General features: G+C 36.1%; 1 protein-coding gene across 1 annotated transcript in view; it reads left to right on the top strand.

The window, feature by feature from the left end:
- The first annotated feature begins 2,729 nt into the window (after positions 1 to 2,729).
- Positions 2,730 to 17,829, top strand: part of sh3gl3a (SH3-domain GRB2-like 3a) — a 57,572-nt gene continuing 42,472 nt past the window's right edge. The window contains exon 1 of the mRNA XM_059350880.1: positions 2,730 to 2,870. Coding sequence (XP_059206863.1) covers positions 2,826 to 2,870 — 45 coding nt within the window. The 5' untranslated portion in view covers positions 2,730 to 2,825. The remainder of the gene's footprint in view (positions 2,871 to 17,829) is intronic.

Below are 17,829 nucleotides of genomic sequence, written 5' to 3'. Positions count from 1 at the left end.
AAACCATAACTGAATGATTGCCACACGAGACAGCCATATAAAAACGAGTCGGTGTTGTGCAGTGGAATAAAGAATAAACAGTATATAGCTACATGTAGGTCTTCCTCCACATTCACTAAATGTGAAGACTGAGTTTATTGATTAGGCCTTGGCAAAAGAATTAAAGCATTGAATGAGAGGACTTGCAAGATTTTTATTATGTTACATCTGGGCTTACATGATGTGGCTATTAATGTATGTAGCATAAACACCATACATAGAAACATTTAGTTAAAAACCTTTGGGCTTCTATCAACTAAGGTTATTATAGTTAATGAAAAATAATGAAATAAGGAAAACTAGAATTAAAAAAACATTTTCGTTAACTGAAATAAAAATATAAACTAGACTTTTCAAGAAAACGATAACTAACTGAAACTGTTTTTGGTGGTTACAAAACTAACTAAAACTAACTAGAAATATAGTGAAAATGTCCTTAGTTTCCGTCTTTGTCAACTTTTTTCATACGTAAACCTTTTTGGTTGATATGAAATCTATTTCATCTATTTTTTATGACTTAATAAATTTGTTAGAGCTGAGATGGATCAGACAAAGGAAATAAAGGCAACTTTTATTATGACCTCTTTAAATCTGGCACTCCAACTAATTTAAACTAGCAGACTCACTCTAAAAACTAATTAAAACTAACTGAATTTGAAAACAAAAAATTAAAATGAAATTAAACCTAATGAAAAATCCAAAGCTATTTTAACCTTGCTATCAAGGCATTTGAGGTTTATTTTGGATACAGCAGGCCTATTGTGAGCAGAGCCCTACTTTACTTTTCAAAAAGGTGTCAGGAAAGTTGCATTAAGTGGATGCCTGGACAGGTGGTTAGACATTTTGGAGATTTATGATGGAAAATCCTAAACATCAAGAGAAGAAAATGTGGACTGGTCTCACAACCATAGCTCACAACCCATTATAATGTCACTCACAACTAAAAATAGTGAGAAACTTTAGCCTACGTTTTGACTGTAATCTCTACCGTGTTTACATTGTTTGTTTTGTATGAATATTGCCCTACAAAGCCTAACTACAGTCACTACATTTTTGGTCAAAATTGAGTCAAAATTGACTAAAAATGAACTCCTTTTTGTCTGTTTTATCTTGTGACAATGTTTTAGATTTAAATTTTTCTTTATTTCAGAGAAATTATAATACAAAAACCACAAAATCCAACTTAAAACCAAGCAGCATACATATACTAATTTAAACATAAACATACTTGAAATCATACATTTATTTGAAAGGGAAATTACTATTATCTAAATAGTGATTAAGTAAAAAAGTGAGATAAAATTATATTAAGATGAGAATATAACTATAATATAATACACACATATTTGAATTGAATTTGAGTTGTTAAACACTTTGAAATACACTGATAACAAAACAATTCTAAAAAAAAATGTATTCACCGAAACAAAAATATAAAAGCTCATTACTATTAGAACCTTTAACAGCAAAACCAGAGGGCAGTAATTCATTTTTGGGGTCAAAGGTAAAATAAACCGTCATTAACTTATAAATGACATCATCAATATGTAGAAATAAGTGTGATTTGGTTGGCCTTTTAAAAATCGTTAAAAAACTTTAAAGCAATTTTTCTCAGTTCTCTTTTGCGCAGTTACTGCAGTTAGATTTTGTAGAGCAGAATAGATAAATTTAATACATTTAAAGCATAAATTTTCCGTTTTCAATTTGGCAATTTTAATCTTTAGATAATAAAAGTGTGTTTTTTAATTTTTGGGTTTTAAGTGTGTTTTTATGTGTGTGTGTGTGTTTTTATGTGGGGTTTTGTGTGTGTGTTTTTTTGGAATTTTGAGTGTGTTTTTGTGTTTTATGTGTGTTTTTTGTGTGTTTTTTGTGTTCAAAATGTTGATCCTGTAAGTCAAAATAAAAATAATAATCAGGTCATATAGGTGAGTCTATCCTGACAACAATGATACCAACATGTCATGGTAAAGATTTTTAAGTGGTTTATACAGGCAGAATGTAAGAGTCCAAATCCGACAAAAGAGCCCCAAACTCCAAAGGGTTAAAAGCGCAATTTTTCCGTGTTCAATTTGGCCATTTTAATCGTTTAGTTCGTTGTGTTTTCGTGTGTTTTTTGTCAATTTTTTGTGTGTTGTTTGTATTTTTTTGTTTTATGTGTATTTTGAGTGTGTTTTTTTGTGTGTGTTTTTTGTATTTTTTTGTGTTTTTGTATGTTATGTGTGTTTTTTGTAATTTTGTGTGTTTTATGTGTTTATTTTGTAATTTTTTGTGTTTTTGTGTGTTTTTTTGTTTGTGTGTGTGTGTTTTTTGTATTTTTTTGGCGTTTTTGTGTTTTTTTGTGTGTTTTTGAGTGTTTCTATGCATGTTTTTTGTGTTTAAAATGTTTATCCTGTAAGTCAAAATGAAAACAATAATAGGTGAGTCTATCCTGAAAACAATTATACCATGGTAAAGATTTTTACGTGGTTTATACAGGCAGAATGAAAAGGAGTCAAAAACCGACTAAAGAGCCCCAAACGCCAAAGGGTTAAAAACGTAATATTTCCGTGTTCAATTTAGCCATTTTGTTCTTTAGATACTAAATGTATTTCCGGTGCGGGCAGCCTTCTCTGTGCCAGCTTGACTCAGCTCAGGTCTCGATGCAATCTTGAACGCGAGTGACTGATGAGTGCGGTGTTGTGGAGGAAGCCTGGCTCTTCCTTCAACATACATTCTCACAGTTTTTTTGCAGTGTTTTACGAAACCTTTTGTCCAGAGAACAGTGAAGCCTTACACGTTGGTCGAAGATGTCTGTGGCCGGGTTGAAGAAACAGTTCCATAAAGCCAGTCAGGTATGGAGACTTAGCCTCTTATCGCTGGTTCATAACAACTATTGTTTTGGATGTGGACCATGTTGCCAGCTAACGGTAAACAGGTTCAGGTGATTAGTAAACATTAAAAGTAGAAAACTTTACATCCTTAGACCTAACTAGTTGTTTGACACTGTTTCTAGGTATTTACACCTATCTATGTTACGTTACTTTTCATTCAGATAAGTTCGTTTTGTAGAGAGATAACGTCACACCAGACTCCGTTGAAAAATCTTCCAATTTAAGCTATTCTCGCATATAAACAAGTACACGTTCATTGTGCAGGTTGATTCAGGAGCGTTCACTAAACAGTGGACTCACACTGATATTTCGGCATTGTTGTTGAAGTAAAAGTTATTAACCTCGCAACACACCGCTTTAATAACATTTCAAAATTTAAAATACTTTATATTAAATAGCATTGACGTAGCTTTGGTCAGCCTTTCCTGAGAACTGGTTTTAGTAAAATAATACATTGTCTACTTAAAATTCTTCTTCATGCTTTGCAGTTGAATTAGGGCTGCACAATTATGGCCAAAATGATAATCACGATCATTAATCACGATCATTAATCACGATTATTAATCACGATTATTCATCATGTTAGAGAAAATATCTGTATTTTCATTGCACTACTTTTAAACAAACAATAGGAACAGATTTTAGTGTCTGCTTGTTGTAAACAAACAGATCGCTAAGTGAACACCTCCTGCAGCAGCAGCACATACACACTGTACTGCTACAGAGCTAACTATTAGCCTGTTAGCAATTTGCAGACTGGAGGCTAAGGGGTTATCCCCTCTGGCTCCTCAGCTGGGAGAGACTGCTGCAGGAGGACTGTGCCGCTTCGACTTGTTCTCAACAGTCTCCAAAACTCTCCAACAACACCAGAAAAAGTCGCTGGATATGTCGCAAGTCGCTTTTAAAAAAAATATATAGTCGCTAAGGGGGTCTGAAAAGTGACTAAAAAACATTTCAAATGTTAGATCTAGTTGCTGTTGTTTTCAAGCTAGTATCAGTGGTAGATATGAGTGATATCAAAATGTCAGGAAAGCTATAAGAAAAGTTGAAATAGCAATGAAATATTCTTTGTTCATGAATATAAAAAGTCCCTTTGCCTAGCTGCGTTATACAACTTAACATCTACCATTTTCAGCTGTAGTTTGGCGTGACATTATCTATATAGGACAAATAACAGAGTCTGACTCTCCACATGTGAGAGCCTAGTTTAACACTAGGAAGGAGGGATTACAGTAGCTAGTAAGGTTGTATAAGTGTAAGTGAGCTAATTATGATTGTTTGGATATCACAGCATACTCTTACCCTCCAAGGTTTTGACTGGATTCCTTAGAAATCGTCAAACTAGAATCAAATTATCCCATACCTGTCAAATTTTGGATTTGAAAATAAGGGGAATTTTCCGGCGCCCGCTGTGAGCAGTCCCACCACCCCAACCAAGCTCCAGTATCCCTTACATTTAAAGACAGGTGTACAAGAAAGCTAAAATCACCACTTGTCAACCACTTATAAACTACTATTGGTTTTATGCACAGCTGCACTACTTCCTGAACTTCAGCCAGCTCCTTTGTTTCCTGTCTGCCATTATTGGACAAACTGATTCATCCAGGTGTGTCTGACCTCAGTTGTCACAACAACAATAATCAGACACACCTGGATTAATCAGTAAGTCAGAACCCTATGGGTGATGTCATGCTGACTGCATCTATTATTTATTTATTTTTTAAAGATATTTGTGGGCATTTTATAGCTTTATTGATAGAGAGAAGTTCAGAGTGAAAGGGGAAGACAGAGGGAAAGTGCTCTGATTCGAAGCCGGGCCGCCTGCTCAGGAGAACTGTGCCTCTATTTATATGCGTTCTACCAGGTGTGCTACAGGAGACAAACCACATTTATTATTTATACAGTGTCACTCATTATTTATAGTGTCACTCATCTGACGTCACACACTAACCTCGCGACAGCTGCCACCTACAGCAGTAGTTCTCAACCTTTTTGAGTCGCGCCCCCCAATTTAACATGCATGTTGTCCGCGACCCCCGCTCACTGAACACAATCTCACAGCCACAGTTCAGATCACCCAAAAAATAAACAAAATGACCAAAAAAAGGAAACAAAATGACCAAAAAAGACACAAACTGACCAAAAAAGACACAAAATGACCACAAAATGACCAAAAAAGACACAAAATGACCAGAAAAGACACAAAATGATCAAGAAGACACTAAGTGACCAAAAAACACACAAAATGACCAAAAAACACACAAAATGACAAAAAAAACACACAAAATTACCCAAAAAAAGACATTAAGTGAACAAAAAGACGAAAACACATTAACACATGAACACTTTAACACAGTGGAGACAGAGCTGACTTCCGAAATGATTTGGCGACCCCCAGAAATCATCGTGCGACCCCAATTGGGGTCCCAACCCCTAGGTTGAGAATAGCTGACCTACAGTACCTGTAGTAGCTACTGCGGGTGGCAGTTATTGCAAGGCTAGTGACAGCTCAGACTGGGAATGTTTTTTTTGTTGTTTTTTTTACTCTTGGTTAAAATATACAGTCTATGGTTAAAATATGGGAGACTTACGGGAAAATACTAATATGGGAGGACGGCGGGAAAGAAGGGTAAAATACGGGACTTTCCTGGCCAAAACGGGTTACTTGACAGTTATGGAGGAATTACAGTAGCTTTTAAGGTTGTATTCTGTAAGTGAGCAAATAATGAATGTTTAGAAGTCACAGCATACGTCTTACTCTCCAAGGTTTCGACTAGCTTCCTTAGAAATTGTCAAACTAGAATCAAATTATTCTGTAGAATAACAACGTGTGTCAAACTGGTCACATCTGCAACAGCCACAAGTTAAAGGCAGGCAGGATGACATGGAGCCCCCACAAATATGACTGCACAGGACCTTTTATAATAACAATATCACACACTGGTGTTGTTGTAGGTATTGTGTAATCTGAAATGCACTTTAACATTAGGCTACTCATACAATTCAATTTAGAATGGATAGGCCTGTTATTCCCACAGCCTCTTGCCACCAAAATACACCATGGTGGGCGGGTGTGAGTAACTGTGAACCAGTTCGAACATTTAGATAACATGTCATTGGAAACAAATGCTGCCTGATGGATCATCTGTTTATCTAAGTGAGCAGTGGCTCTTGATAATTGAGAAATGCTTTAAGCTTTGTTTAAACCCTTTAGTAACCCTTCTAAAGTAAGCAAGCCAAAGGCAGATTTCCATGTGGAAATGGATTGGGTTAAACTGGAGAATGACATGACTGAGACTGTAAACCTAAAGGAAACACTGTATATTATACCTATTATTATACTATGCTAGGTAATACTTTAATACATTGCATTTACGAAGCTATGGTCAGCCTTTCCTGAGAACTGGTTTCAGTAAAATAATACATTGTCTAATTAAAATGTGTCTTCATGCTTTGCAGTTGAACAGTGCTACTCACTCAAACAGAGTGGTATACAGGCCTGGGCCTGTCTAAAAAGATGGATAACATGAAAATTAGTCACCTAAATATTTCAGCACCTTATGTGTGACTGACATATCATACCGCCGATGTCACAAAGGGAGTGTGTGGAAAAACAGGTCAATATCTGCTTTTTTGTTTGTATAAAGAAAAAAACATCATGCGGTTGCACAATTTTATCTGATTCTATTTGAGTAAAAACACAGTATGCTTGTAATTATTCCTCAGAAACGATCTTACATTGTTCTATACTATGTGTTTAATTTATTTGATATATATTTTTATTCGTTTTTTTTCTTAAGAAAGGTGGAAGTGGAATACAACATTTTCCAAGTGCCGCCAAAATAGGTCTTGTTGCTGTTCAGCCAAATTTATGCTTAATATTTGTCACTTGACTGTCTGGTTAGTGCAAATGGTTTATTTTTGGCAACATTTTAAATGAGACATACAGAATAAAGTGATTTTGATCTTGAGCTTGGATTAGGTTACATTTCATGTAGATTTTGTGTTTTTTTTTCTTGATATGGTAAGGGCTACATGGTGGTGAGGGTCGCCGGTTCGCCTTCCGCCTGCGGCTCTTCTGTGTGGAGTTTGCATGTTCTCCCTGTGTCAGCGTGGGTTCTCACCGGGTACTCTGGAGTCCAAAAATTTTAATTGGTGACTCTAAATCCAGCCTCCCGCGACCCGATTGCGGATAAGTGGTTAATGGTAATGAATGAATGATATGGTAAATAAGGAGAATTTACAGATTCCTTCTGCTTGCCTCAGATTAGACCGATTTATGGGTGATTCTCATGAACATGGTACAGCTCATATCATTGAATACATATTTTCTTTGACCCTTTATAACGTATACAATCTAAAGTCACTGTTTAATATGAATTTATAATCTATTTGAAAAAGTTTAATGTATTTTCTGACATTTTTAGAGACACTGTGAGCAACAAAATTCATTACTGTAACACATTTTTAATAGAAATAGAAATAAAAAACAATAAAAGTTTTTTTGGCAAGCACTTAAATATGCTCAAGGTTAGCGGGTATCACCAAAATGTATTTTATTAAAAATATACACATATTTTAATGCAAAAAATTCTATCATTACTGTAACATTTAACCATTTTTTCTCATCAATTTTCATTCAGATTTTGTTCTTTATACGTTGTTAAAAACCATTATGTAAATATTCAGTTAAATTATACATTTTTTAAACAAATGTAGATTTATTATAAAAAGTTTATTAAATATTAATAGTATACAAGTGTGGGGAAACCATGACATTTTTATCTGGACGCATTACGGTAATGAATGTGTGAATCAAAAATATGTTGAAAAATGTAGAAAATATTATTTTAGCACAAAACAATGAATTGTGTCTCATTATGGCTATATTGTTCATTCATATAAAAGTGAAATATATTTAGTTTAATAAAGTATGTCCTTATAATCTTCACAGACAGAACTTGCTGGCTTCATGACAATCACCCATAATGGTGTGACACTGGTTTCCCAGGCTAAATACCATCAGTTATCCAGCTAGACAGAGAGCGCTGACTGGTGAGGACATTCAGAGTATAACTCTCTGGTTGCCACACAGCAGAGAGGAAACCTCATGTTGGGCATCTGGGCTCATGCAGGGAAATATGAATGTCATTATTTATTCCTGCATGCACGAGTTAAATGTCAACCTGCCACTTCCTGTTTCTGACTTTGCTCTAATGGTTGTTGTGGTGTGTGACCCCCTACACACTTTGATCAGTGTTTGTTCATTGAACTAGGCCTGCAGTTTCTCTTTTACAGACTCTTTCATGACATAATATGGAGGTCAGTTCTCTAACATAGTGATGCTATACACCTTTTAGTTGTTTTTATTCATGGCACGTGAAAAAAACAAAAATATAGGCTTTCTCTTTTGTTGGCAGTGGTTTCACATGTGAATGTGTACAGTATTTTCTACCTGATGCTCTCTGGCACCTGTTTGATCTCACTGTTGTTGTCTGAGTCATGCAGTGATAAGCAGTCAAAGACGAGGCTGTAAAACGATTTAGAGCTTTTCTAAAATGTACGTCACCAGCAGTGGTTTCCTGCTACTGGAAACACAGTCAGAATGTTTCTGAAAATAACAACCAGACTGTATCAATCAAGCTTATCTCCCGTGAAAAAAGGAAACCAGATCAGTTTTTAGAACTAGGTTTGTGTGTGTAATGTCTGTCATGTATGTCAAAATATTGTTTGGTGTTTCACCTGTTTCCTGAAGTGGAAATGAATAAAAAGAGAGCGCGGCTGAGACCAGATGTATCCTCTCTGAACCAGCAATAGATAACAGGGGCAAGAGGAATGGAGTGAGATAAAATAACTAGCCTTTTTAGATAAACATACATGAATTATCTCTGAGTCAATACTGAACGACTGAATTCTTTTCTGTTGGTTGGGACTTTAAAAGTATCGATACTCAAAAAAGTATCGATACTAAAACATTGTATCAGGATACAATACTCATTTTCAAAAAGTATCGATCCAACAACTTATTAAGCAGCTAAACCATACAGCCTCAAAATATTGTTCTAATTGTTATTGTTTATTGTATTTATTTATTTTTTGCACTACCTCAGACCTGAAGCTTTTTGCACAACTGTTTTTTATTATAAATATTTAACCTGTTGTTCTGTTCATTTTTACATGTTGCATTTTTATTTTAAATCAAAATATTTCTGTAAAATTTTGGGGTCTTTGTTTTTATCCTTGTGGTATCGAAAATTATATTGAGTATCGAATATTTTCCTGAGTATTGGTATCGAGTTGAAAATTTTAGTATCGTGACAACCCTAGTTGACTAATCGGATAATTAATTGCAAAATGACTTAATGGCTCTTATTTAGATATCATGCTTTTCAATTTAGTTGAAGGTTCTTTTAAGCATGTGCTAACTAACATGAGACAAGAACTTATACATTTAAAAATTGTCTTTTGTCAAAGTGCTGATTTAGCCACTACTTATACAAAATATAATAAAAATAATAATAGTAACTAGAAAATTTCCTCTGGGGAAATTCTGAAAGGGCCACGGGGGCTATTGCCGGTGTGTGTACACTATGATGAGATTCTTCAGAGATTTCAAACTATGCCCTTTAACCTCAAAATGTGTGTGTGAAGTTAGCTGTGTGTGTGTGTGTGTGTGTGTGTGTGTGTGTGTGTGTGTGTGTGTGTGCGTGCGTGCGTGCGCGTGCGTGTGTTTGAAGCATGTGTTTGAAGCATGTGTATGCATGTGTGAGGAGTGTGCGCACTTAAGCGCATGTGTGTGTGTATCTGTAACTGTAATCACATCAAAGATCAGAGGCAATCAGATCAAAGCAATCAACAAAATTTACTGACACCTGTTCCGGCTCAGAGACAGCAGAGGTGGACTCTGCTGGTGAATTTCTGGCCTCGAACAGAAAGCATTTTTGGCAAAACCATAATACCTATCATTGATCCGACTTCACTTTGAGCGTCCTGAGTTCTTCCTGAACGTCTACCTATGTTTGTTTTTTTTCAGAAAAATGAAACATAGCTTTGTTAGAGCGATCTAAAAAAACTGTTCCATTTCCCTTTTCTGAAATCTTCCTGCGTTTTTAATATGGTATCCATTGAGGCTGTTGGTGCATGTTGGTGGCGCATCTATGCGTCATACGCCCAAACTATAACTCTGACAGCTTTACCAGAGGATTGTGAGGGAGAAGACACATTTTCCTACGTTTCTATGTATAAATTATTTCTGTAGAGTGGAATTTGCGGCCTGGAGCGCAGTTTTCAAATTTATTTTTTGACAATTTATTCTCTCCCTCTACACTCTGGCGATGATGTCACACACGAACATTCCGTGCAATACACACCCATTATAATCTACTGGTCCCTACAGCTATTGCTGTATGGGACCAGTGCTCGGTGTGATTGCCCCGAGGCCCTAATTAGGAACAGTTTGGAGAAGTAATATGCTTTAAAGCAGCAAATCCTCACATAAGAAACACAGGAATTATAGAAAAGCACTTACATTTTTTCTCATTATCAAAATTGTTGCCCAGTAATAAAAAGATATGGCTAATTGTAAATAAAAGATCAACAACTGTGCTAGGCAATATCTAAATTTAGATAAAAGGTCAAAGGTCAAAGCCTTTAAATCTATATCTAATTGGGTCAGTGATTTCACAATAAAGTAAGTTAACTACAACTCCATTAAAACATTTTGGTGAAAGTCATCCAAAAATTGAGCTTAAAATTCTGTGAGTGAACCTAAAGGAATCAGGGAGCAGACAGGTTTGAATCACTGAAAAATCTGCGATGTTGGTGGTAATGTTCTCATCTTTCTTTAGCCAAGGACCTTATATTAGGTTTATTAGCATAGATAATATGTCAGGCACACCCTTGTGTTTGCCTCCTGAAATAATTTGACATAGACATAATGGAAGGAACAGCACATAAGTAATTATAATAATAGTCAACACAAAGATAACATTGATGACTATTCAGGTGATTCTCATGAAGCCAGTCTTTGAAGATTATAAGGACATACTTTATTAAACTAAATATATTTCTTTCTTTTTTTTGAATGAACAATATAGCCATTATGAGGCGCAATTCATTGTGTTGAAATAATATCTTCTATATGTTTAAACATATGTTTGATTCACAAATTCATAACTGTAATGTCCAGATAAAATGTCATGGTTTCCCCCAGGGGTAGGCGATATGGCCCTAAAAGAATATCACGATATTGAAGGCTATTTTTGCGATAATGATATTCTTGACGATATTAGGAAATACTTTTTTTTTTAGTCTGTATAAATAATTAAAAATCTAAAATGTAGTTTGAAGTGCAAATCTCAACAGTTGCCAAACACAAAATGTTTTACTCTTGACTCTTGAGTATGAGCAAATAATAAAAAATAACCATTTAGGGGTTCCGGGGGCATATTTTAATGACATTTTGTAAAGGAGAATAAAGGTTCATGTATGTTTTATTTAAGGTATCTTATTTTGACAGTCTTCTTGTAAATTCTGTGGTGGATTCTCTTAACACACTGCTCTTATTTTGAAAGCTGCATGTGTTTAGCGACAGGGAGTAAGTAGCTTTTTGTGATTAAAACAACTTTAACCACTATATGAAGAAGTAAGGACTTTGCCAATATCATGATATGCATTTTTTTAACCATAAAAAAAATATATCGAAATTATTGTGAACGATATGATATGGCACACCCCTCGTTTCCCCACACCTATATACAATAAATATTTAATAAACTTTTATAAAAATAAATACACATTTGTTTAAAAATGTAGAATTTAACAGAATATAATCAAATATAATGTTTTTTACCAATGTATAAAGACCAAATCTGAATGAAAATTGATGAGGAAAAATGTTACAGTAATGATAGAATTGTGTATATTTTAATAAAATACATTTTGGTGATACCCACTAAGCTTGAGCATAAGTGCTTGCCAAAGAAAAAAAAAACAACAAAAACTTTTGTTGTTTTTTTATTTCTATTTAAATAAATGTGTTGCAGTAATGAATTTTGTTGCTCACAGTGTCTCTAAAAATGTCAGAAAATACATTAAACTTTTTCAAATAAATTGTATGCATATTAAACAGTGACTTTAGATTGTATATGTTATAAAGGGTCATAGAAAATATGCATTCAATGCTCTTGGATTTTTGCTATAAGCTCTACCATGTTCATGAGAATCACCCATATAGGCCAGTGGGTCAAAGTCCAAGGCACCATGTTATGATGAAGAAGAATGCTCCAATTGTAGGCATACTACATGCAACACTAGATATCAGTTGAGCGCTCAATGTGTCCTGCCTCTATCTATGACTTGTTAACAGCACTGTTGTTTCTAATCTGTGCAAAGTCCACAGTACATGTGGAACCCAGTGGAGTTCCATGTTCAATAGACATACACAGAAATGGGACGCAGTGTCATAAAACACCTGCAATTACCCAATTTCTCTGTCCCCCGCTGGGATTTTCACTTATTTCCAGTAGGATACAGTATTCAGTTTAGTGGCAGGTGGGCTATTAACTATTGAATGATTCATAAAAAACTATAACAACTGTAATACTTTCTCTGCATATACAAATTTTAATGAATCTCTGAACCTGCTTAAATATAATATACCTTAATATACCTTGATTGTTTGCTTTTATTCTTCCTCGAAGTCGCTTTGGATAAAAGCGTCTGCTAAATGACTAAATGTAAATGTAAATATAATTACAACCAAAGGCCTTGGAAGTCTGAATGAAATTAGATATTTTGAGTTGGTTTAAGGTCTTGAAAGATAGATTTGAGATAGATAGAGATGGCTGGTCGTGAGGTGTCATGGTTCAACAAGTGTTTTTTCATGTTGTAGCTGATTTCAGCAGATGTATCATGTGGACTTGTTAACAGACATAACTGTCAACAGATGTTAACAGATGGCAGAGTGGCATTAGCGGTGCGTAGAGGGCCATGCCTGTCCAGATAGTATCATAGTTATTTAGTTAGTGAATATAATAGCTAACTGTTATTTTACAAGTGTCATGGGAAAAAAATAGATAACAAGGACTTAGTGTGGGTATAGACTGAAGTTTTGACACAATATAAAAAGTGTTTTTGACAATGAAGCCCATTGTTACTGTACATTCTCTGGTTTATCAGTGAAGTGTATGAACTACACTGCAGACTAAGGCTACACTTACATGATGACGGTCTGAACAGAAGATGCAAAAGTGGCGTCGCGTCTTCACTTTTTATTCTGAGTTTAGACGAGCATTTTCAGGAGGAAATCTGCGTGCATATGGTGACGCAAAAGTGTGTGAATTGGATTGGGTATGCATGTCAGGTGGCATCACTTAAAGCGATAAGAGCATCTTTGGGCATGTGGAAGTTTTCACACCACGCATTTTCATCAGCTACTCCTTCCACAAAGTTATCCACCATCCACTAGATCTCCCAGGTCTCGTCAAAAGCCGTCTGGCTCACCTCCCACCAATTGGTGCATCTAAAATGTGATAGAGGCAATTACAGATCCTTCTCTGTTCACTAATACTATCTGTACATATCCTGTACATTTGGTGGAAAGACTCCCACATGTTTGTTTATTTCCCTGTACTGGAGCATGTATGTGACGTAAAGGCGTACATGACGTGAGCAGATCTGAGCAGAGTTTTGTGTCTTGGCAGTGTAGACGGACACGCTATGGCGGTGCATATTCAAGTTTTATACTCTGGAGGGTGGTTTCTGATTTTAGCGTTTTTAAACCCCAAAAACGCAGTCACCGTCTAAACGAAAGGCACTTCCGAGAAAATATTTTGTCCTTTTTTACCCGCAAGCGTCCTCGTGTAAACAGGGCCTTAAGGCTCTACTAACATTGACAAACAGAATGATGGCTCAGGCTGACTTATATAAATGGTACAGTGCAGGTTGAATCCGCTTTGGCAGGTCCTGGTTTCTGAAATATCTGTAGTATCACAGCACCAGACTGATAATCTTAACTACTCACCAGCTATGAGGCAAGCTAAAAGGATTAGATGTCTCCGAACTATGGTCTTGAGTCAAGAGCTGGAGAGCCAACACTACCGAGGGGTAACATAGTTCAAATGAGATAACGTTTCACTAACCCGATACATGACAAGTGAAAAGGAGCGCCCATCATGCTGCCGCTGGCTGAAGCATACTGAAGCTTTAAGTCAACCAGCTTAAACACCAAGTTAAAGTATCATTACCACTGGAACCGGCCAGGTGTCTCAGGCCCCGTTTACATGAGGACGCTTGCAGGTAAAAACGACAAAATATTTTATGGTGCCTTTCATTTAGACGGTGGCGGCGTTTTTGGGGCTTAGAACGGCAAAAATGTGAAACCAGCCTCCAGAGTGTAAAAATGTAGTCCGCTCCGCCGTATCGTGTCCGTCTACACTGCCAAGACACAAAACTCTGCTCAGATATGCTCACGTCATGTACGCGTTTACGTCACATACATTTGCCAGTACAGGGAAATAAACGTAGCCTCAGGCCTCGTTCAGACTGCCAGCCAAAATCCGATTTTTAGCCCATCCAGATTGTGTTAGAAAAATAGCTTGAGGAAACCTTGAAAATTGAATAATCTGACACCAACTGAAAATCCTCACCATTTCTCTGCGCAGATCGTTGATGGGGAATGATGAGCAGGAGGACGTCCAAGTTCTCAGTTTAACATAATTTTATTACAATACGTCAAAAAATGTGCAATATAGAGATCTCCAGGTCCAAAACTCCATGTCCCTGATACACACAGACGGGTTTCAGTTCGTGAAGTCTGAACCCCGTCTCTTGCCCTCAGACCCATTATTTATCCATTATTGTTTACTAAACATGAAGGTAGATTTCTTCCAGGAAACTCCGCCTTCTTGATCCGTTGATTCGTCAGTTTTAATCAATACAGGGAAACATCATGTCACCGGGCCACAATCTTCTGATGGCCGGCACATCAAGTCCTGACCTGGCCTCTTCTCCAGAACATTCAACAAAACCTCCTGCCTTGTTATGTCTTACTGATATAATTTGGAGCCACTTATTTTTTCAATGTCTAAATGTATTCTAAAGTCTAAAAAATATGAAACACAATATATTCTTTGTGATTTTAGAATCTTAATCAGTTTAAGCAAATTAAATATATGTAATCAAAGTAATCACAGTTTCTAAACCAACATTAACACACAAACATAATAATTGTATAAAAAATCATATTGCCTGATTAATATTACCAAGGGTGACCTTTGATAGTGACCTGTGTCACGCACAGAGACAGAGAACAGAGACAGACACCAGGGATAGACACCAGGGAGTCACAAAAAGAAGCAGAATAATCAAGCAATCAAATCAACAAAATAGAGAATAATCAATTTATTCTAACAATTGGAACTGGATTGCTCTTTTGAAGTCTGAACAGTCACAAATGACATGAACCTTCGGGAGGTAGTTTCAAATCGCATTTGGACAGATGCATCTCAGTCTGAACCGCTCCATCCGCCCGGTTTCTCCCCTGGTGCGTCTGAGATGTTCTGCACCTTTACTGGACAGTGATGAGGCCAATATACTGAGGTGACCTGCCTCCATCATGTTTGTTGTTCTTGTTCTTGTCACCGTCGCAATTATATGACGTCAGACGCTCTGACGCTGTTACTACAGCAACCTGTCAGATCAGTCAATAATGTGGCCCAGTCTGAACAGAGCCATATCCGATTTGGACACTTGCTAAAAACAGTGTGGACAGTCAGCCCTAAAAATGGGATTTGAGTAGGAATCTGATTTGAATCAGATTCACCTGCAGTCTGAACACAGCCTCAGTGTCTGCCTCATGTCCTCACCATAGGTCAAAGTGAAATGAAATGATGTGTCACGCGCCTGAACGCCTGAAATGTCAGTGATCTTTTCTGCCATAGCAACATGTTATCACGATAACCGATGTACACCTGCAGACTGCCACAGAAACAAAGTTCCACCAGATAGAGAGACATATTGGTGTATAGAATCTATCCATCTTTAATGATGGAGTAATGGAGGGACTAAGCCACGGTCGCCTGGGGGTCTGGCAGGCAGCCTTTCAGTTCATAAACATTTCAGTAGCTCATCATCATTGTGTGCAGTGTCACTGTGACATAGTTATATTGGTACTAAAAGAGAGCCTTCCAGCTGAACAGCAGCTGATATATCGGATATTTCGATACAGTCAAAAAAAATAATCTTTCTCTATATATGCTGCCCTTACTAGGGTTTGTTCTATTCAGTTTTTTTGTAATGTTCTTTATTCTTTTCTCATATAAATATATTTATTTCAGAAAGAGATTGGCCTATTTTATTTAATAGGCTATTTTTTTATTTAAGATTTTTTTCATTTAAATGAGCACTTTATGGAGCTTTGATTAACATGACAACAAATGTTACCAAAATAAACGGAGGTGCTAATTGGCCGAGTAGGCGCTCTGTGTATCTTCGTCGCAGAAAATTGAAATTGAATTTGCGAACTGAATTTGAATTGTGAGAACTGAATGTTCAGTTCCAAACTAATAAATTCAATTTCAAATTACAATTCAGATTCAGTTTTTCAATGCAATGATTGAAATTGAACAATACAAATTCAAATTATTCAAGTTATGCAATTCAATTTCAAATATAAATATTTCAAATTCAGTTTCTGGTGGCACATATTTCAGCCCATATTTGTGCTATTGTACAGGCAAAATGGAAATTGACCCAACTCTATTCTTCTTTTATAGTGCCAATTTTTCCAGTTTAACTCTGAATTAACAAGAGAGAAACTTGGTAGGAAAATATAAATAAGATGCTTGCTTGTGTATCAGCTGTCAATCTGATTGTGTGTTCTATACACACCATGTGGCCTGAGTGAAGGAATAATAATTACATTAGATGTGACCAGGGCTCGTCAGCTAATGACGACACTGATGGTAATGGACGAGTCCCTGCTCTGAAAAGGCCTCTGATGAGACAATTACCTAGAATGAAGGCTTTAACCCAGACATGAGAAAGGAGGATTGATACAATAATGTCATGCCATCCTGTCCAATGTGGGGTTTTTTTCTCTGAGAAAATATTAATTATTTTTCTATTAGTCTCCTGGTTGTCTGTTTTCAGTAGACAACTTGTGTATCAGGAGAGGATTCTCCTGCTCACTGCAAAAAGGTGTGTCTAAAAACAAGATAAAAACACTAAATCTGAGGGAAATGATCTTGCTGCATGGACAGATAATTTCACTTGACAAGATTTCTTAAATTAAGATTTATCTAGAAATAAGCATATTGAACGCTTAAAATAAGAAATTAACTCTTAAAACAAGATCAATTATGTAACACCTTTTTTTTTATCTTGGTAAGAAACAAATAATTGCTTGCAGCTTTAATTAATCTTGTTTTAAGTTAATGCGTTTAAGCGTACAACATGCTTATTTCTAGATTTAATATTAAAATTAATCTTAATTTAAGAAATCTTGTCAAATGAAATTATCTGTCCATGCAGCGAGATCATTTCCCTCAGATTTAGTGTTTTTATTTTGTTTTTAGACACACCTTTTTTGCAGTGCAGTGACTGACATACAGCAGTGTTCAAAATAATAGCAGTCCATTGTGACTAACCAGATTAATCCAGGTTTTTAACATATATTCTTATTGCTACATGGCAAACAAGGTACCAGTAGGTGCAGTAGATTCTGAGAAAACCAACAAGACCCAGCATTCGTGATATGCACGCTCTTAAGGCTGTACAATCGGGCAATTAGTTGAAAGGGTTGTGTTAAAAAAATAGCAGTGTGGCATTCAATGGTGTTAATCAGGTGGCCTCTATTTAAGGACGAAGCTAGCACTTGTTGAACATGCATTTCTCTTTAAAAGCCTGAGGAAAACGGGTC

This window comes from Centropristis striata, chromosome 2 (assembly GCF_030273125.1).
Source record: "Centropristis striata isolate RG_2023a ecotype Rhode Island chromosome 2, C.striata_1.0, whole genome shotgun sequence".
Classification (NCBI taxonomy): Eukaryota; Metazoa; Chordata; class Actinopteri; order Perciformes; family Serranidae; genus Centropristis; species Centropristis striata.
Note: the sequence above shows the minus strand (reverse complement) of the source record. Positions and strands in the feature narration are given on the sequence as shown.